This window comes from Crinia signifera, chromosome 1 (genome assembly GCF_055691185.1).
Source record: "Crinia signifera chromosome 1, ASM5569118v1, whole genome shotgun sequence".
Taxonomy (NCBI): Eukaryota; Metazoa; Chordata; class Amphibia; order Anura; family Myobatrachidae; genus Crinia; species Crinia signifera.
In genome coordinates, this window is record NC_139217.1 from 408,482,053 (window position 1) to 408,504,034 (window position 21,982).

At 46.2% G+C, this 21,982-nt stretch overlaps 1 protein-coding gene across 1 annotated transcript in view; it reads right to left on the minus strand.

The window, feature by feature from the left end:
- Positions 1–414: 414 nt before the first annotated feature.
- The window catches only part of LNPEP (leucyl and cystinyl aminopeptidase), a 93,012-nt gene continuing 71,444 nt past the window's right edge, over positions 415–21,982 (minus strand). Inside the window, exons 15-18 of the mRNA XM_083151744.1 lie at positions 20,614–20,775; positions 5,904–6,044; positions 4,346–4,427; positions 415–2,424 (exon numbers count right to left, since the gene is read on the minus strand). Of these exons, the coding sequence (XP_083007870.1) occupies positions 2,293–2,424; positions 4,346–4,427; positions 5,904–6,044; positions 20,614–20,775 (517 nt within the window). The 3' untranslated portion in view covers positions 415–2,292. The remainder of the gene's footprint in view (positions 2,425–4,345; positions 4,428–5,903; positions 6,045–20,613; positions 20,776–21,982) is intronic.

A 21,982-nucleotide genomic window follows, 5' to 3' on the forward strand; every position in this document is an offset into this window, starting at 1 on the left:
ATTGCAACTGTTCTATGTCGGGATAATGTACAGTAAGTCAGTGCTGCATTATAAATATCATGAAGCAGACCTTATGCTTGTAGTATGAAATCTACTGAAAAGTTATACCATAGTTTACCTTCTTAATTCTGCTGAAGTTCTCAGGAACCCCAGAGGTCACAAAGAGTTCTAGATGAAGCCGGTGTATGACCACTTAGATAACTCTGCCACACTAGTGGATTATTTAAATAATAATTCATGTTAGTTTTTCAAATACAGTCAGTCACCTACTGTAGCGGGTGTCATGCAAACTTATCAATTAATCAATTTTTAATTTTGAATCTTACATAAAACCAATAGTGGGGACCAATGAAGACTTAGACACCGAAAGATTACATGGTCAATCAGTGCAGCCAGAAAAGGGAAACGAGAAACTGGATTTTATCAAATTTATTTTCAACATTTTATCAATATTTTAAACAAAACATGTAAGCAGTATTAGAAAAGCACTGGTCAGAAGCAGATGTTTGTGCGGTACCGAGTGGTAAAGGCACCTGCTCCTGTGAGGGTGTACAAAAAACAAAACAAAAAAAACCAAGATCATATTAAATGCATCATAAAAATTATTTTATATTATAATCTCTACATTTTCCTGTGCAAGCCTTAAACACCATATGCATAAAAACTATTGCAATATTATTTTCAAGACAAAGCGGTTTTATTTTTCTGTGAAAAAAAGACCCTACAAAAGATTTTTTTATAGTTGCTGTCAAAAAGATAAAACCAAAATGGATGTTTCAGTTTTACATTTCATACGTGCCCAATTATGAACAGTCATATTTAGGATTGCAAACACTTAAAACCCAATTCCACTCTCCAAAACAGACTTTTAAAATAACCACCACCCCCGTTTCCCTGAACGAAAGCAGTATTTTCCTAAGGGATCCTCTCTCCTCTGTGCAGGTAGTGCCCCAGATAACATTGCGCCACCACTAAGCTCTATCTGAACAGTACAATAGGCTTGTGTGACAGCCATCCAAAGTAATTACATCTCAGAGCACCTTGGCAACCCCTCTGGGCCTTGGCAATGTTCCTACATCAGAGGGCTGAAGAGGTGAAAGGAATTGTTAAGAGTCAAGTTTATCAATCATTTTAGAAAATGGAATTCACCTTAAATCCGACATATTCCAAATTAAAGCCAATATCCCCTTCTAATGTCTCTATAGGAAGCAAAATCTAGAATTCCCAAATAACAAACCCAACCAAGAGCTACTAGGGTGGGATGCGAAATAGAATCTTAAACACCACCACAGAATGTAACTCCCATTGCAAACGTGAAAGTCTAAATCTAAAATTTCTGACCAGAGTACATAACTATAGCCGTGTGTCACAATGAATTGATTAACAAGGTGTTCAGGTAGTTGGAGCAGTTCCAGACGATGTCCGATATCTAGCAATCATGTCCATAGAGAATGTCTGAGGAAGCAGGAAAAGCTGCCATAATATCATTTGGGTGGAACTTGCTTACAGTGTACATAAAAGCAGACAGGTCAGGAATTTGCAGTAAAAGTCTATATAATTGGTGGGAAATGACACTGAAAGACAAAATGTCTGATGTATAGCCAAGCAGTCATCTCTATACGACACTGTGAATTTGGCGCTCTGTTGCATTACGTTATTAATGAGCATCTGATCTGGAAAGATGTAGTTCCTAATGATCAGTCCATGAAATGAGACAGTATCAGTATAACATATAAAGTCTTGTGGTGTACGATGGTCACAAGCTTTACACCTAAACACAAAACCTGAGGGAGGAAAGAAAGGCAGCTAGGCGCTTTTAACGGATTAACTTTTTTCAAACAAGAGGTTTGTCCAGTGTTAACATGTGACAGGTGATAACATAATTCACTGTACTAGAGGCAAGAAATCTTATTCTTCATAGTCAATATGGCTGTACCGAGTATTTACACATCTGAGAAATATACATTTCTGGCACTGCCACAATCTGCATATCCTCTCCCAGACAGCTTCTTATAGGCAACTTACACACAGTGGTCTCCGTAATTGCTGTAAAGTGATAGCCATGCTTAGCACAGAGCCGATCTGGGTGACAGCATCAGTGCAATAAACACAACTTCATAATAAATACAGTCTCTCTCCACCCAAACAGTCACTCACGCTAAAGGATTTTTCTGCTTCGTTTTGCCCTGAGCTAAGGACCCTTCAGGAGTCCACAACATTGCAGAATGCTCACTACTGTCTGTGCTTTAACAAGAGAAGTAATCCCTGGGAAACAGCCTGGCCAGGTGCTCTCTACAACCATGTCTTAATGCTTTCCAGGTTTTGGTATATCCACTGGATGTTCAACTTGATGGTTTCAATGGCCTGTTTGACACACCACATTTCTCTGCTTTTTCCCTTTGTTGAATTGAAGAAATTGGTCACCTGAAATCACAAAAACAATATGAGAAACTGTATTAAAAGGTTAGTGGAGACCATCACAAGTCATTATACCTGGTCCTCTCTTAAGGTGGCCATACACTTCAACGATTTTGCCCGATTTTGACTCATCAGGCTGAGAAAATCGGGTGATATCTTGCAAATCGCATTCATTTTGGTTCCGCTCCGATGCGCAGTCCAGTACGCATGGAATCAGAGCCCCTAGATCGCAAGCAGGATCTGGCAGCACTTGCTGGGATCAAATGTAATATATCCCAAGGTCAAAGGGCAGCTCAAGAGGAATCGGTTGGCCATACACTGCTGCCAGATGTTGGAGTAGTGTATGGCCACCTTTAGCCCTGGCTCCAGATGGGAACTTGGTGTAAACGACTGGCAGCGCAGTGTCTAGAACACGGATTCCCAAACGGATCCATTCACAGACCAGATACTAAGAATATCCGAGCACAGGTGGCTAAATTATTACCTCAGCCACTGGTGGCATACAACTCATAGGTGAGAGGTGTCAAACTTTGGAGTGAGATAACATACCAATCAGTCAGCATCTGTCATTTTTCCAACCACAGCTTGTAAAAGGACAGTTAGGAGCTGATTAGTTGGTACTTTATCTCTCACACACTTTGATACATCACCCCTACACTCTCTGCAGAATCTATGGTGTCATCTTTCAGTACAGCCGAGTGATTGTGAAATGTGCTGCTGAAGTGTAGAAGCAGTATGGACAGAGACACCACTGCGCTTTCCGAATTGATCTATCCTGCAAAAATCTTAGCTGGCCATTAAATTAAGGTTCTTTAAAGGTCCTCACATAACGGATTAGTAACGGGACTGCACCATGCAGCTAAAGTGAACGCATACAAAAACCACTGCTCAATACCTGTAGCTCCATCTGAAAGTACAGTACAGTAGTGTTTCCGCCACACTAAATAACCACCTCTCCAGAATTTCCAGATGACTGCGGCTGCACTTTTTGAGTTTGACCTGGTAATGTCCAAATGGTGTTTTTACAATAGTGATATTATTCCCCCAAGAAACTAAACCGTTCCAATTCCCATCTGACAAGTGAGATTTTCCCTGCTGAAATCTTCAAGGCACAATTTTCCCTAATCCCAAAGAAACACAAGGACATAGGACAATGGGCCTAGTTAGTGCATTATCTTCATTCGGGCCTTAAGCTATTTGGAACAAATTGAGTATTATGTAACACTGGGCTTTGATGTTGGTATTCTGGTTTTGGCATTTGACACAAGAAGCTTAACTGGAGTTGTACTAAGAGAGGCTCAGCTTCCAATAGTGTCCATTCTCCTATCCAAACCCCAAAGCATTCTCTTCTCTTCCCGCACATCCATCTGATGTCCTGTAGCAACACTGCTTAGCCAGTTCCAGAATGGGTCCTGTCATTTCCCCACTTACCAATTATTTTTTATGTTTCAGAAGATTTAGTAATTCATCTTCTGAAACATACAAATTAGTAAAATTACAATAAAATGTTTTTGCGAGGCAAATTTTTTGTTTTTAAATTGTAGGAGAAAGCGTGCGGGTGACCATGTATTAAATATGATCAGATATTGGTGTCAGAATTGATCAAAAGTACAATTAGGAATGGTGGAAAATGTTAAAGTGTTTTGCTCGTATTTGAGTAACTAATCATAATTCTTTTTAGTATTTGAGGAACTAATCGTACATAAAAACCCATGTTCTAAATTTTCTTCGAAAGGGTTTTCTATAATATAGGTATTGGCCCTTTACATTGGCATTAAGATTCCCCTGGCAGACCTATATCAATGCCTCCCGTCTCCTCCTTGTTCCCTAGTTTGATCACAGACAGTAGCCAGACACACAACACAAGCCAGAGAATAAAGCCCTTACTCCATACAGGAATGTACCCACGCAATGACAAGTAACTGACCTCACTCAAGTAAATATCTGTAGACAGTTGTGAAGTAGTGTGGGTGACAATGCTCTGTATAGGGAAAGATCCCGGTGGAAATCTAAAAAGAAAAAAATGGTTGTATTTATTTGCATTGACAGATCAACTGATAACATCTTGAGGGAAGATACAATGATACTTTATCCGTAAACAGCTTTAGTTCCAAATGTGGCACCGACATAAACAGTAAATAAATAATAGACTACGTGGAGCCACCAACTACATACGGCGGAGGCAGCCAGTTGTGTCCTGAAACCCATATTCCTGCAATGCAACCATCAATGGCAAGTACTAGCGAAATTATAGCCAGTACTGTATATTCATTCAACCCACAAAGTGGCTGCCTCCGGTAGGATCAGGCAACAATATACTGTACCACCTTAAAGGGGCATACACACCGTGAGATACTGACTATGGCCGATTTTGACTAAGCCATTTCCCTCTGAAGTGCACTAGCGATTGTGACTATGTGCGATTTGGTCTATAGCTAAATACACTGTGGGCCTTACTTTAGTTACATCGCTCCCCCGTGTTTACACGGGGGAGCGATGTGTTGCATCTGCGCATTTATGTGCAGACGATGGGTGCGAGCAGGCTAGTTTGCACCTAGCAGTGTGGGCGGGGGGCATGGTGCAGCAGTGTTGGGCTGCGCCCATGGGAATCCCCAGCATTTCATGGGTGTTGCCATGAAAATACGGCTTGTTCCCATGCTAATACGGGCGTGACATGGGTGCAGGGGGCGGGCAGCTGACGTCAGTGGATGTCATCTGCCTGCCCTCTTCCCATACAGGGAGCACGCATATCTAAGACACCAGCGAGTCTTAGATTTGCATGCACCTTCCAAATAATTCGAACGACGCCAAGCATCGAATGATTTGGCCCCTGCACCCAAGGCTGCAAATGGATGTTTATGCTAAACATCCATTTTGCAGCCATGTGGGGGAATTCTGCGAGTGAGGGGGCGGCCGTGCAGCGGCGTTTCATCCACACGTAACATTGCGAATTTCTCAGCATTGCATGTGGACCAGAATAAGATCCTGTATGCAACAGTCAAAACTGCCTTGCCTGGACAGTCTATTTTTACTTGCGATACCACGCATCAGTATCACAGGCAGTACAAACACTGTGTGTATGCACCTCCACTCTTTCCTAAATCCTTGCTTGTAAAAATGGTCAACTAAGCATAAATCAATTGGGTTCATGAAGGTAAACTGACCGTGGGAGGTTGGAAAATCTCAGACTGCACATAAGCAGCACTAAAATCTGGAACGCCTGATATTATCCATCTCATTAACTGGGCACTTTAGTTTCCCTGTAAGTGGATGTCTGTGATCAGAGGGACCATCCTTGTAACACATCCCCGACTTACAGGTCAAATTATATTCACAAAGGGGAATTAAAAGTATTCATTCCGTTATAGGTTACGTCTTTATAATATCACACTTGCTATCACAATAGTTCTGGCTTGTGTTTTAAGCACAGTTTTAAAAGCATTAGATTTGTTATGACTTACAGCAGATTCCTTATGGGCACTTACTTCTGAGTGATTTCATCCCAGTTATGTGTCACAAAGTCCCAGGCCAGCAGAAACCCAGGGACATTCCTACTAATAAATCGTATAATGATGGGAAAATCTTGTGACCTTATAATTTCCCCATGAAGACTTGATTTCATCAACCTGGTGAACAGAACAAATCAAATTAGTGTCAGTGGTTGAAGAATTTCTATAGATTCTTATGGTTAAGAGTCCTCATTGTATAATTAGTTCATTGACATCTAATAAATGGATTCTCGAACTAAAAGACCAGTGGCCCATATGCCATAGATGACCGACAAGGTAAGGGAAATATATGCCACAGACCTAAATGTGGATAGATTATAAGGATACAGATGTGTCTACATACACCTAGGGATACAGATACATTTCCATCAGATTCTGTCGATCATATCCTAGAATGCAACTGAAAAATGACGGATCTGATTGGTTGCTATGGGCAAAATACATTTGTCATTTTTAAAAGCTTTAGTATATTTTCCCCACTAGTGTCTACACACCATAGGATGCAAAACACCCGGCACAACTGAGACACTCCAAGAGGAGTACCGCACTCGATTTTCTTTTAATTTTGCATCTTAGTAGCATCGTATATATATCAGTGAAAAAAAGCTTGTAGTGTATTAGATAACCACACCTGAATTGCTATAAACACGTTCTAGGTCACAGATGAAGCACACCGGAAACTGGTAACACAAATAGCTGGGTCAGCTCATTGAAGCACTTCGTACAAGGGGGTTATCCAGACCTGATCGCTGATGGACCCTTTTGCAGAGCCCTGTGGTCAGATACCGACTGCCCAGACAGACTGAAATCTTGACCGGTTCAAGTCTGTGAATGGCTTGCTATAATCTTGGGGATCCCAAAGCCATTGGCAACTCAGTCCCCATAAAATTAATTTTTCCAGTCTGCTCGTAACCCTGATACCCTTCCACAACACATGCACGCTACGATCTATACGCAGTTTTTCGATAATCCGTTGCCGTGTGAATTTACACAAGTGATCAGGTCTGAATAACCCCCACAGACTCATTCACTCACATACTGTATGTATAAATGTAGTACTTCAAATTGATCAGAATAAGCCATTAGTGTAGGTTTGGAATTCCTAGTTTCACTTATTCAGATAAGACGCACATTTTGGGCGGTATTCAATCCAGGCTGCTATTTCCGCCGGGGGAAATAGCATCAGTCATCTATTCAACGCTGCCATTACAACACCATTGAATGCAGTTTCCGACAAAACAGATCCAACTTAAAAACAATTTGGATCTGTTTTGTCAAAAACGTCTGCGGATTGTCGAATTCACGGCCGTTTTCGCAGGTTTGCGGACTTTCCGACACTCAGTACATTGAATACCGACTGTCGAGTTCCTGTCAGAAGGAACAGAAAATGGCCCGGATTCCAACTGTCCAGACGCCCCGACAGTTGGAATCTGGGATTTAATACCCCCTCTTTGAGAGAGAAAGATGGTTGGTGCACCGAAGTTGCCCTGGACCTGGCTCTTTGGCAGGAATGAAGGCACAGTAAGAAAGGATATATCTGTATATACACATACAGGCTATGTAGTAGTAGTTTGTTTATTTATAAGGCGCCACAAAGTGTCCGCAGCGCTGTACATAGCAAACAAAAAACAAATCACAAGGTAACGTACAGGGTGTGTTGATAAAATACAGCATAAATAGGGGTATAGCTGGTAGGACTAAAATCAGCATCAGTTCTGAAGTAGGTGTCAAAATTGTCGAGGAGACTGAAGATGAAGTAGAGGAAGGGAAGAACAGGGCAGGAGCACTGGTGAGGTAAAGAGGTAGGGTGAGTACGTGAGGAAGGAGGGCCCTACTCATAAGAGTTAACAGACTAAAAAGGAGGTGGGTGGATGAATGAAAAACAATAGGATAATTAGGAACGGATGGGAACAGATGGAGGGGTAGGGTAGACAGGAAAGGAGGAGTGAAAGAGGTTAGGAGGAGGGGGGGATAGGCTAGTCGGAAGAAGTGGGTTTTGAGGGAGCACTTGAAGGAGGTAAGGGAATCAGAAAGCCTGATAGGTGGCGGAAGGTTGTTCCAGTGCAGGGGGGCAGCATGAGAGAAGTCTTGGACACGGGAGTGGGAGGAGGTGATTAGGTGAGAGGTCAGGCGGCGGTCAGTGGCGGAGCGAAGAGAACGGGAGGGAGTGTGGATAGAAATCAGTGAAGAGAGGTAAGGAGCGGTGGAGGAGGAGAGAGCCTTGTAGGTGGTGGTGAGGAGTTTAAAGAGAACTCGGAAAGGAATGGGGAGCCAGTGAAGAGATAGACAGAGGGGCAGGCGGAGGTAGAGCGGCGGGAGAGGAAGTTGAGCCTAGCAGCGGCATTAAGAATGGATTGGAGAGGGGCGATAGGTAGCCCGTAGAGAAGGATGTTGAAGTAGTCAAGGCTGGAGATAACAAGAGAGTGAATGAGAATTTTGGTCGCGTAAGTGGAGAGGAATGGTCTGATGCGCGAGATGTTGCGGAGGTGAAAGCGGCAAGACTGTGAGAGCACGAATGTGGGGGGTGAAAGAGGGAGGAGTCAATGATGACACCGAGGCAGTGCGTTTGGTCGGTGGAGGTGATCTCAGTTTCACCAATGCTGATTGAGATAGTGGGAGAAGAGGGGATGTTCGGGGGATGGAAGATTAGAAGTTCAGTTTTAGCCATGTTTAGTTTCAGGAAGTGTTGGGTCATCCAGGCTGAGATGGCCGTGAGGCATTCGGAGACCTTGGACATAGGTGATGGGGATAGGACGGGGGGGGGGGGGGATAGATTAGGGTATCATCAGCTTAAAGGTGGTAATGGAAGCCGTAGGAGCTGATGAGAGTGCACAGAGAGGTGGTGTAGAGGGCCAAGGACTGACCCTTGGGGAACACCGACTGCGGGGTAGTAGGAGAGGAGGAGCTCGGAGTGGATACGGAGAAGGAGCGATTGGAGAGGTATGAGGTGAACCAGTAGAAGACCGTGCCAGTGATGCCAAAAGAGTGGAGGGTGTTGAGCAGGAGAGGGTGGTCAAAGGCATACGACAAATCAAGCTGGATGAGGATAGAGAAGAGAACTTTGGATTTAGCCGATAGTAGATCGTTAGTGACTTTGGTCAGGGCAGTTTCAGTGGAATGTAAAGGGCGGAACCCGGATTGGAAGGGGTCTAGAATGGAGTCAGCAGTAAGGTGGCTTAGGTGACGATTGTAGGCCAGACGTTCTAGGAATTTGGAGGCAAAAGGGAGGAGGGAGATGGGCCTGTAGTTGGACGGAGAGTTGGGGTCCAGATTTGTTTTTTTGAGAATTGGGGAGACAAGAGCATGTTTGAAGGAGGAGGAGAAGATCCCAGAGGATAGGGAAGGATTAAAGAGGTGAGCCAGGTGAGAGCAGACCGACGGACTGAGACAACGGATAATATTGGAGGGTATAGGATCAAGCGGACAGGTGGAGGGAGAAGCGGATTGAAGGATAGAATGGACTTAATCGGCAGTGGTGGGGTAAAATGAGGACAGGGGTGGGAAGGAGGGGGAGACAGGGGTGGGAAGAAGGGGACATTATAATTGAGGCTAAGAGGGGTATTCAATCGGGTTGGGATCATTTGGTCTACAGCATGATGGTCGACAGTCATCTTTACTGTTGCAAATTTGTGTAAGAAACATTAACACAAATATGGTATCATGCACCATGTAAATAAAATGATTGGCAACTTTATTCTTTAAGTCATAATTTAAGAATATACCACACGTGTGTTATTTGTACATTATTGTTTGTAAGAGTTGAGTAAAATAATTACTCCAAAAAACCTTGTTTCTCTACTGTAATTATTTAACCTGGATTTTCCCATTTTTCACTTCCATATTAATTGTTTGGAAAAAACTATACAAAGAACTGAGAACGTACGGAATATATATAAGAACTTGGTAACCAAATCAGTGCATTTTGAGTGAAATGGGTCTACACTGAGATGCAACTTTAGCAGCATACAGAGGTAATGTACCCTTCGTAACTCTTCTGAGGAAAAATATTCCCTTAATTTAAAGAATACTTTCCAATTAGAATACATGCATTCAAGGAAGTGATCACACACAATTTATAACTGTAATGATAAGAAAACAAATGCAGCTTATGAAGAACTGCTGTATTTAATGACCTTTTCTGCTCAGTGAAGACGACCTGATGAAACATGACATCACTAATTTCCTTACAAATTGCACAGCATCTGGACTAGATTGTGTTTAGCAGGGAACATACAGTATTTACATAACAGAAAATACAATGAGGTCTAGAGCTCCGTACAAACGGAGCAAGATGATCCCTGAGCAATATATTGGTCAATGTCCCGTTTTCATCAGCAGCCAGAGATGGTCCCTGATAAAAAAAAATTAGACACTGTCCTTGTGGAAGATGATGGTCGAAGGAGCATGCTCCTGCAACCAGCGACCACCGCAGGGCTGATCATAGGAGTGTGCTCTAAGCGACAATCACCCCGTACACACGTGAATATGGTCGCTCAGCCACCATGTCTCCGGTGATTATGGCTGAAATCGCCCAGTGTGTACAGGGTTTAAGCCATGCTAACGTGTGTGTGACATGCACATCTTACAAAGCAGAATCTAGCGGTCAGGGTTCTTGTGTGTGAATCATGTATTTTTATGTTCCATTGTTTCTAATATACCTTAACAAATAAATATATTCTCAGTTTCAGGAAAAAATACACAATGTATTCCAAAAATGATAGTGTAGAAAATTGTCTTTTTAATGATTTTGAAATGGTCATTTATACAGATTTAGGACTATCTTATCAACCAAGTCTCACAATCAATTTTCTTAAAATGTTGTGTCATTAAAGCGGTCAAGGCAGAGCAAACAGCCTGACTGATGGATTACCCGACAGTCGGGATTCCGACAGTCATTACTCAGACGTCAGAATCCCGACTGCACAGCGGGGGGAACGCAATGAAGCCCCTTGTGGGCTCACTGAGCTCGCCACGCTGCGGGCGCGGTGGCGAGCTGCGCTCGCCACCTATTTTATTCTCCCTCTATGGGGGTCGTGGACCTGAACGAGGGAGCAGTCGGGATTCCGACTATGGAGGAGCCGTCCGGAACCCCCCAAATCCAGAGAAGACAGAACAACGGACTCACCGATATCCAATCTAGAGAAGACAAGCTGACTGATATTGTGACCAAATCTATACAATATTGGGTACTTGTGTATTATAGCGGCGCCCCCGATTTCCATTGCGCGATATTTTAATCGCATCGCATGCCATGCACCCGATGGCATGTGACGCGATTTTTGGCACCTATACTAATGGGTGCTTACAATGTTAAATGCACCCCCACGCCCCACTATAAATGTGAACCCGAAACGTGGCGAGCGCAGCGAGCCTGCGAGGGGCAGCGGTACGCGTCCCCACTATCCACGTCGGCGTGGAGTTGAGAATAGAAAGTGTGGCGAGCGCAGCGAGCCACCGAGCCCGAAGTGTGGCGAGCGCAGCGAGCCCCGCGAGGGGACGCGGATACCTTCACAGGTATCGGAGTTCCCTCACGGGCTTCACAGGTATCCGCGTCCCCTCGCGGGCTTCACAGGTATCCGCTGCGCTCGCCACGCTTCGGGCTCGGTGGCTCGCTGCGCTCGCCTCACTTTTTATTCTCAACTCCACGCCGACGTGGATAGTGGGGGTATGAAAAGGTCGGAGGACTCATACCGCCGCCCCTCGCGGGCTCGCTGTGCTCGCCACGCTTCGGGTTCACGTTTATAGTGGGGGGGTGGCGTGGGGGTGCATTTAACATTGTAAGCACCCATTAGGGTGCTTATACAATGTTTAATCGCATCGCATCGTATGGCATTGTATGCCATATACAATGCCATACAATTTTAAAATTGTATGGCATTGTACAATATCGCGCGATATCGCATCGCATACCATCGTATGCCTTATGGTATGCGATGCGATGGGCGCCGCCAAAATACACAAGTACCCAATATTGCTTATTAAATTAATTTTTAGTGTATATTAAATTAATTTTGATTAAGTTATTTTATTACCTATGGTTGGCAGACCTAGTTTCTAATGAATATCTTATATTTGCGTCAAATTCCGGCAAGTGGAACGCAAACAATGATGACTTCCGGCTGTGTGGAACGGCCATCTTGCTTCCGGCGGGGCGGATGAATTGGAAAATAGATACCGATTAGTGGTAAATCCTGTACACATGTGGACATTTAGAACATGGGTAAATATACAAAGTGCTATGGTCACACGCTTCTAAGGAAGGTTTCCAGGACTTGTTTCCTAGCACGGCGCCCATTGCATACCGTATTTAGTGGTATGCGATGCATGCGATATTCCTGTTAAATTATTACAGGAGTGCTTGTGCAATGAAATATCGCATAGCATCGCATGCCAGCGGCGGTATGCGTCCTCCGACCTTTTCATACCCCCACTATCCACATCGGCGTGGAGTTGACTTTAGATAGTGTGGTGAGCGCATCGAGCCCGCAGCTTGGCGAGCGCACCGCGCCGCGCGGAATACAAGCCCGAAGCGTGCGAGCCCCGCGAGGGGGCGCGGAATAAATGTAAAGTAATCCGTGTCCACTTGTCACGCTTCGGGCTCGGTGGCTCGCCACACTATCTAAAATCAACTCCACGCCGACGTGGATAATGGGGGTATGAAAAGGTCGGAGGATGCGTACCGCCGCCCCTCGCCAGCTCGCTGCACTCGCCACGATTCGGGTTGGCGTTGATAGTGGGGGTGGCATTGACAATGGGGATGCATTTAACATTGTAAGCACCCATCAGGGGGCTTGTACAATTAAAAATCGCATTGCATGACGCTATATTGCATGCGATGCGATAAGATGGACTTCGATCAAAATCGGGGGCGCCGTGCTAGGAAACAAGTACCAGGATTCCAAACCGAAACGCGTCAAGTGCGGTGACCAGCCCTGGATTTTACCCTGCTGGGTGGACACTTTGCTGGCTGTGGATTCCTGACGGTGGTCCCGATTCCGGGTACTGGGACTAGAAGTCAGATGCTCCGTTTACACCTGCCTGCTGTGCTACTTTGATGGGGTTATTGTATTTGTGCTTTTTACCAAAGTCACTTTATTGAAAGTGCAACCTGTTATTAAAACTGCTTTTATTTTATGATCTATACTATTGTTTGTCTCCATTTCTCACTTTAAGAGAGACAAACATTCAGAGACCACCACCCATGTCCATGGCAGTATTCTGAGGAGAATGAATCATTTCAAAAGAAGATTTACTTACAGTATGGTGATATCCATTTGTTGTTATTTACACCTACAGTATCACGTGGTTAATCATTAAGCACTTTTGATTCACTTTACACCCTTCTATTGTATTGTTTTCATGGTTAGTAACCTACAGTAGATGTGTTACTCGGTGTATCGTGTATAAAGCTGCATATGGTTATAATTGCGCAGTTCAGCGCCCAATCTTTTCTTGCTCTACCAAATCTATACAGTAAGTGTAAAGTGTCATCAGGGACAGACTGTGTTGGGCAGGATAATGCTAAATAGGTTATCATTTGTTCTTTAATGGAGACCTAGTTATGATGGTTAATTATGACTATTAATTAACTTAAAGGAGTTCATTATAATTATTTTAGGGAGACTGAAGTAGATAATGAAGGCATTAATTAATGTAATTAATGGTATGGGTAGTAACTTTGATGCGGACATGGGTGTTAATAATTAAGAGGCTAATTAAAAAGGAGAGGTATGATGAGGGAAACAAAAAATAGTGTGTATCCAAAAGTCTTGGAATAGCAACAGTATAACAAAAGGAAAACTTTTAACCCACCGTGTAATGTAAAAGTCCTTTTTAAACTGAACAGAAAGGAAAACTAGGGATTAGGGCTACTGGCGACATCAAAAAAATAACTTGAACTTTAAAACTAGGCAATGCTAGGTACCGCTGTGGGAGTCTTGTCCCGGCACCACAGCGGAATAACAGCAGCAACACTGCGATGATTACTGGGGCTTCATCATATTCAAATACATCAAGTGCATAACGGTCTATACACTCATTGTATAGACTAATGGATAACTAATCAATTATCGCTATTTACAGTTTCATTAAAGACATCAAAAATATAATGTGATTAACCATAAGAGACTGAAAAGTTATTATATCTTTAACTTTATTGTGCACAAAAAATAAAATGTATCAATTTGAGGCTGTCAATTAGTGATGTGATACACATGTAATTTCCTTTTTTTTTTTTTTTTTTACATATTTTGGTGGCCACCAAAACAGCAGCTTTAATATAAAAAAGTAAATGTTTTAATTATTGCATTGACTTTTGTTGTGTATTCAGTCCATGGTATAACTGGAATGATCAGCGCAGTGTTTCCTTTACTGTACGATTATTTTTTATTTGGCCTTGCGACCCACACACGTGTGGAAAATAAGGCCAAAAATAGATGCATGAGCACAAACGCATCAGAAACCTGCAGCTTCTATCTATTTGTAAATATATATTTTTTTATCATTTTTAGGGATATGCAGATCCAGATTTACCCGGAACTCAAAACAAGATCTTATTGGCTATTAGCTGTCACATGTTTTGGCTCCAAAACATGTGACAGCCGGATAGCCAATAAGTGCCCATTTTGAGATCCAGGTAAATCCAAATCTGCACATCCCTATTTATTTTTTACTAGGTGATTTATCGCGCCCTACGGGCGCTCTTCACACCGTCGTAAGGGGCTGCGCCCCCTTAATTTGTGAACGTTTGTATATGAGAAATATGGTTAGAATTGTATGAAAGATGCCCTGTATTGCAACTTAGGTGTCCGCGAATCGCGGGAGGGGGGGTCGCGGAGGGTGCCGCGAATTGCAGGAGGGGGGGTCGCGGGGGGTGCCGCGAATTGCAGGAGGGGGGGTTGTGGGGGGTGGATGCTGCGAATCGCGGGAGGGGAGGGATTGCAGAGAATCGCGGGAGGGGGGTCGCGGGGTGGGTTGCCGCAAATCGCGGGAGGGGGGTTACGGGGGCGGGGGTTGCGGCGAATCATGGTAGGGGGGGTCGCGGGGGGTGTGCCGTGAATCACGGGAGGGGGGGTCACGGGGTGGGGTGCCGAGAATCGCGGGGGAGGTGTGTGTGTGTGTGCCGTGAATCGCGGGAGTGGGGGTTGTGGGGGGGTGGGTGGGGGGGGTGTGACGCAAATCGCCACAAGAAAAAATCAACACAGAAAGGTCAACACATGTAAATGTTGACATAAGTGTGGCACTTCATTGGTGTCCATGTCGACACATGAGAATGAATATGAAAATATTCAAAAAATGAAAAAAAAAAAACTTCAAAAACTCATGTCAACCTTTTTCATTGTCGACCATAGCCATGTCAGTGTTTTCCATGTGCAATTTAATTCTGGAGCTGCCGAAAATCACGGGGGGTGCCGCGAATTGCGGGAGGGGGGGTCGTGGGGTTGGGTGCCGCGAATCGCGGGAGGGCGGGGTTCACAGGGGTTCCGGTGGGGGGTTGCCACGAATTGCGGGAGGTGGGGGGTCACGGGGGGTGCCGCGAATCGCGGGGGGGGGGGGGGGTTGCGGGGGGGTGTGACGCGAATCGCCACAAGAAAAAATCAACACAGAAAGGTCAACACATGTAAATGTTGACATAAGTGTGCCACTTCATTGGTGTCCATGTTGACACATGACAATGAATATGAAAACATTCAAAAAATGAAATAAATCTTCAAAAACTCATGTCAACCTTTTTCATTGTCGACCATAGCCGTGCCAGTGTTTTGCATGTGCCATTTAATCCTGGGGCTGCCGCGAATCGCGGGGGGTGCCGCGATTTGCGGGAGGGGGGGGGTTGCGGGGGGTGGGTGTCGCGGGAGAGCGGGGTTCATGGGGGTTCCGGTGGGGGGTTGCCGCGAATTGCGGGAGGGGGGGGGGTCGCAGGGGGTGCCGCGAATCGCCGGAGGGGGGGTTGCGGGGGGTGTGACGCGAATCGCCACAAGAAAAAAATCAACACAGAAAGGTCAACACATGTAAATGTTGACATAAGTGTGGCACTTCATTGGTGTCCATGTCGACACATGAGAATGAATATGAAAATATTCAAAAAATTACAAAAAAAACTTCAAAAACTCATGTCAACCTTTTTCATTGTCGACCATAGCCATGTCAGTGTTTTCCATGTGCAATTTAATTCTGGAGCTGCCGCGAATCACGGGGGGGGGGTGCCGCGAATTGCGGGAGGGGGGGTCGCGGGGGTGGGTGCCACGAATCGCGGGAGGGCGGGGTTCACAGGGGCTCCGGTGGGGGGTTGCCGCGAATTGCAGGAGGTGGGGGGTCACGGGGGGTGCCGCGAATCACGGGAGGGGGGGTTGCGGGGGGGTGTGACGCGAATCGCCACAAGAAAAAATCAACACAGAAAGGTCAACACATGTAAATGTTGACATAAGTGTGCCACTTCATTGGTGTCCATGTTGACACATGACAATGAATATGAAAACATTCAAAAAATGAAATAAATCTTCAAAAACTCATGTCAACCTTTTTCATTGTCGACCATAGCCGTGCCAGTGTTTTGCATGTGCAATTTAATTCTGGAGCTGCCGAAAATCACGGGGGGTGCCGCGAATTGCGGGAGGGGGGGTCGTGGGGTTGGGTGCCGCGAATCGCGGGAGGGCGGGGTTCACAGGGGTTCCGGTGGGGGGTTGCCACGAATTGCGGGAGGTGGGGGGTCACGGGGGGTGCCGCGAATCGCGGGGGGGGGGGGGGTTGCGGGGGGGTGTGACGCGAATCGCCACAAGAAAAAATCAACACAGAAAGGTCAACACATGTAAATGTTGACATAAGTGTGCCACTTCATTGGTGTCCATGTTGACACATGACAATGAATATGAAAACATTCAAAAAATGAAATAAATCTTCAAAAACTCATGTCAACCTTTTTCATTGTCGACCATAGCCGTGCCAGTGTTTTGCATGTGCCATTTAATCCTGGGGCTGCCGCGAATCGCGGGGGGTGCCGCGATTTGCGGGAGGGGGGGGGTTGCGGGGGGTGGGTGTCGCGGGAGAGCGGGGTTCATGGGGGTTCCGGTGGGGGGTTGCCGCGAATTGCGGGAGGGGGGGGGGTCGCAGGGGGTGCCGGGGTGCCGCGAATCGCCGGAGGGGGGGTTGCGGGGGGTGTGACGCGAATCGCCACAAGAAAAAAATCAACACAGAAAGGTCAACACATGTAAATGTTGACATAAGTGTGGCACTTCATTGGTGTCCATGTCGACACATGAGAATGAATATGAAAATATTCAAAAAATTACAAAAAAAACTTCAAAAACTCATGTCAACCTTTTTCATTGTCGACCATAGCCATGTCAGTGTTTTCCATGTGCAATTTAATTCTGGAGCTGCCGCGAATCACGGGGGGGGGGTGCCGCGAATTGCGGGAGGGGGGGTCGCGGGGGTGGGTGCCACGAATCGCGGGAGGGCGGGGTTCACAGGGGCTCCGGTGGGGGGTTGCCGCGAATTGCAGGAGGTGGGGGGTCACGGGGGGTGCCGCGAATCACGGGAGGGGGGGTTGCGGGGGGGTGTGACGCGAATCGCCACAAGAAAAAATCAACACAGAAAGGTCAACACATGTAAATGTTGACATAAGTGTGCCACTTCATTGGTGTCCATGTTGACACATGACAATGAATATGAAAACATTCAAAAAATGAAATAAATCTTCAAAAACTCTTGTCAACCTTTTTCATTGTCGACCATAGCCGTGCCAGTGTTTTGCATGTGCAATTTAATTCTGGAGCTGCCGAAAATCACGGGGGGTGCCGCGAATTGCGGGAGGGGGGGTCGTGGGGTTGGGTGCCGCAAATCGCGGGAGGGCGGGGTTCACAGGGGTTCCGGTGGGGGGTTGCCACGAATTGCGGGAGGTGGGGGGTCACGGGGGGTGCCGCGAATCGCGGGGGGGGGGGGGGGGGTTGCGGGGGGGTGTGACGCGAATCGCCACAAGAAAAAATCAACACAGAAAGGTCAACACATGTAAATGTTGACATAAGTGTGCCACTTCATTGGTGTCCATGTTGACACATGACAATGAATATGAAAACATTCAAAAAATGAAATAAATCTTCAAAAACTCATGTCAACCTTTTTCATTGTCGACCATAGCCGTGCCAGTGTTTTGCATGTGCCATTTAATCCTGGGGCTGCCGCGAATCGCGGGGGGTGCCGCGATTTGCGGGAGGGGGGGGGTTGCGGGGGGTGGGTGTCGCGGGAGAGCGGGGTTCATGGGGGTTCCGGTGGGGGGTTGCCGCGAATTGCGGGAGGGGGGGGGTCGCAGGGGGTGCCGGGGTGCCGCGAATCGCCGGAGGGGGGGTTGCGGGGGGTGTGACGCGAATCGCCACAAGAAAAAAATCAACACAGAAAGGTCAACACATGTAAATGTTGACATAAGTGTGGCACTTCATTGGTGTCCATGTCGACACATGAGAATGAATATGAAAATATTCAAAAAATTACAAAAAAAACTTCAAAAACTCATGTCAACCTTTTTCATTGTCGACCATAGCCATGTCAGTGTTTTCCATGTGCAATTTAATTCTGGAGCTGCCGCGAATCACGGGGGGGGGGGTGCCGCGAATTGCGGGAGGGGGGGTCGCGGGGGTGGGTGCCACGAATCGCGGGAGGGCGGGGTTCACAGGGGCTCCGGTGGGGGGTTGCCGCGAATTGCAGGAGGTGGGGGGTCACGGGGGGTGCCGCGAATCACGGGAGGGGGGGTTGCGGGGGGGTGTGACGCGAATCGCCACAAGAAAAAATCAACACAGAAAGGTCAACACATGTAAATGTTGACATAAGTGTGCCACTTCATTGGTGTCCATGTCGACACATGACAATGAATATGAAAAAATTAAAAAAATTAAAAATAAATCTTCAAAAACTCATGTCAACCTTTTTCATTGTCGACCATAGCCATGTCAGTGTTTTGCATGTGCCATTTAATCCTGGGGCTGCTGCGAATTGCGGGGGGGGGGGGGTGCCGCGAATCACGGGAGGGGGGTCGCAGGGGGGGTGCCGCCAATCGTGCAAGGGGGGGTCGCGGGGGGGGTCTTTTTGCCGCGAATCGCGGGAGGGAGGTCGCGGGGGGGGTGTGTGTTTTTTCCGCGAATCGGGGGGGGGGGGGGTCACGAGGGAGGGTTTGCCGCGATTCGCGGGAGGGGGGGTCGCGGGGTGGTGGTTATGCCGCGAATTGCGGGAGGGGTCGTGGGGGGGTTCTTTTTGCAGCGAATCGCGGGAGGGGGGGTCGCGGGGGTGTTTTTGCTGCGAATCGCGGTAGGGGGGGTCGCGGGGAGCGGGTGTTTTTGCCGCGAATCGCGGGAGGGGGGGGCGCGCGGGGGGGGGAGGTTTTGCCGCAAATCGCGGGAGGGGGGCGCTCACCTGGTGGCTGTGGAGTAGCAGTGCTGGGCAACATGGGAAGGCAGTGGGTGTCTGGCACTGTCTGTGGGCTCACTGGGCTGGATCTCTGTCACATACCTCCCAACATGACCCTCTCCAGGAGGGACACAATGCTCTGTTTCTAGACTTCCCCTTAATGTATGATTGCCATCACCTGTTTTAAACAGGTTAATTTCTCAGAAAGGTGTTCAGCACAGATGAAGGCAATCACACATTAAGAGGAAAGTCCAGGAACAGAGCGTTATAGACACAGACACCCACTTTGAGTGACAGATGTAGCCAAATATATAGGAGATAAAACTCTTCAATTTTGACTATATTAATTGACATCTATATATATTTTATTAGCGCCTAATAAGAGTGTGGACAAGCGCTGCAAAACACTTGTGGCGCCTTATAAATAAAATTATAATAATAATAATAATACTTCAGCTTTTTTGAATAATGTTTAGTTTCAAATATAATAAATGAGAAAAAAATTAATCTTCATTTTATTATAAACAACAATTCATATAATGCAGCAATAATAACTACTCAGATGTCATATGATAGGAGGCAGATGGTAATGCTGGATCATTCAACTCTAGAGGACTACTCTCTGTTCCCCCGAGCATGTGCCATAGGCCCTTATTCTAGTTGATTCGGACGGATGCGTATTTCGGACAGGAACCGAGTGTTCTTAGCCCCGCCTACCGTACAGATCGCTCACACCGTCCGAACGCGGTAAGACGCCGAGCGAACGGACCGCGAGTGGGTGTTTCATGTGAACACCTCCTCCATCTGTGGGAACCTCCCCCATCCTCCGAATGATGGACCGAGCGTTCAGGCAACACCAAGTGCTCCAAACCACTCGGACATGTTTCCGTATGAAAGCATGGATATGGGCGGTCATCTGACATCGGCTATGTCTGCTGTCCACCCCCCCACACGTGTCAAGGCTGCATTAGAATGCGTACGCCCAGCGTTTTCATGGGAGCCGGGCGTACGCATATGGTAATGAGCCCAAACAGCCCTCCACACCCCTCTCCACCCCCTGCTTGGACGGTTCCGACCGATCATTTTCTGCACGGAACTCACCGCGTGTTCGGACATGGGAGGTGTTTGCGCATGTGCAGAGGCATTTCTGTGCATGTGCGAACACCAACCATTGGCCGTCCGACCGCACACGCAGCCATCAGAATCAATCAGAATAAGGGCCTTAGTGACAGTAGGTCCATCACTGCATAGCATTTCAAGGTGTCTAATGCCCAGTAATGAATACACATACCATTGTAATTTCCTGCCACTGTCCGTGCTTGCGAGACCTTCCAGTATCTTGATCTTTTCAGCCTCAAACAAAGATACTGTATACTTGCTCAGGAGATATTGCCATCCTTCATCTGTTTGGGCACCAACTTTAAATACGATTTTCATGACCGCTGTTGGCAATCTAAGTAGACAAAACATGATCATTGCACCAGATTACATCGTATGCCAGATGACCGACCTCTGATTATTAAACATAAAGAACAATGGAGAGACAGTGCTGTATCCCTGGCATTGGGGTAGTGGCTGTGATATTAACAGCCATTTGGCATGCTCCCTATCTGATATTCGGACGGCGGGTAGATTGGGTCGAGGTCGACTATAATATGGTCGACAGTGTCTAGTTAAATGCCTATACTTGGTCGTCGGTGTTTAGATAGTGATGGGAGATCGACTAAAGGTAATCATCGATGGGAAACTGGTCGACAGTACCAAGGTCAACACGTGTTTTCGTCCTTTATTTGGTGCTGGTCCACTTGGTTCATGCGGGCACAGCGAGCCATGCAAGGGGACACTGTGCACACACACAGTGTCCATGGGCACTCCACTGACATTCGGCACCAAAAAAAGATGAAAAATCCGTGTCGACCTTGATACTGTTGACCAGGTTCCCATTGTTGCTTACCTTACGTTAATCTCCCGTCACTGTCTATCTAAACAAAGACAACTATATATAGGAGTCTAACCAGACGTCATTGACCTCTAGTGGTCGATTATGGTAATGTCGCCCTAAACATGGTTGATGCCATATACCATGCAGGTCCAAACTGTGGCCCGCCAGCTGTTGTAAAACTACACATCCCAGCATGCCTTGTCATAGTTTTAGCATTCCCTAATAGCCAAAGCATGATGGGACTTGTAGTTTCACAACAGCAGGAGGGCCAGAGTTTGAACATGCCTGCCGTATACCATAACCCCTAACTATAGCAATGCATGTTAACCATTTGGAGTAAACCTACTGACTGTTGATCTATCATCTGGATACCCTTATATAGTTAGCCTTGCAGCTATATTATATAAAGTACTGTCCGTCAGTTTGCATTACGGGTGCATTCCATTTGGCAATATACAGAAAGATCTCAATGGATTAAAAAAAAAACTAATCAATGGATATGAATGTGTTATTTAATTACTGTACACTTTATATTGAAACTACAGGTACTCTTTACTTAGAAGGGCGCCCATCTCGGCCATCTCGGGCATTGAATGCACTAAAAAATCAGGTGCGATGCGACAGACGAGATGCCCGAGATTTCCCATAGGGAACAATGTTAAATGTCTCAATTGACCCGATTTTCCTGTTCAATGCCTCAATTGACCCAATTTTTCCA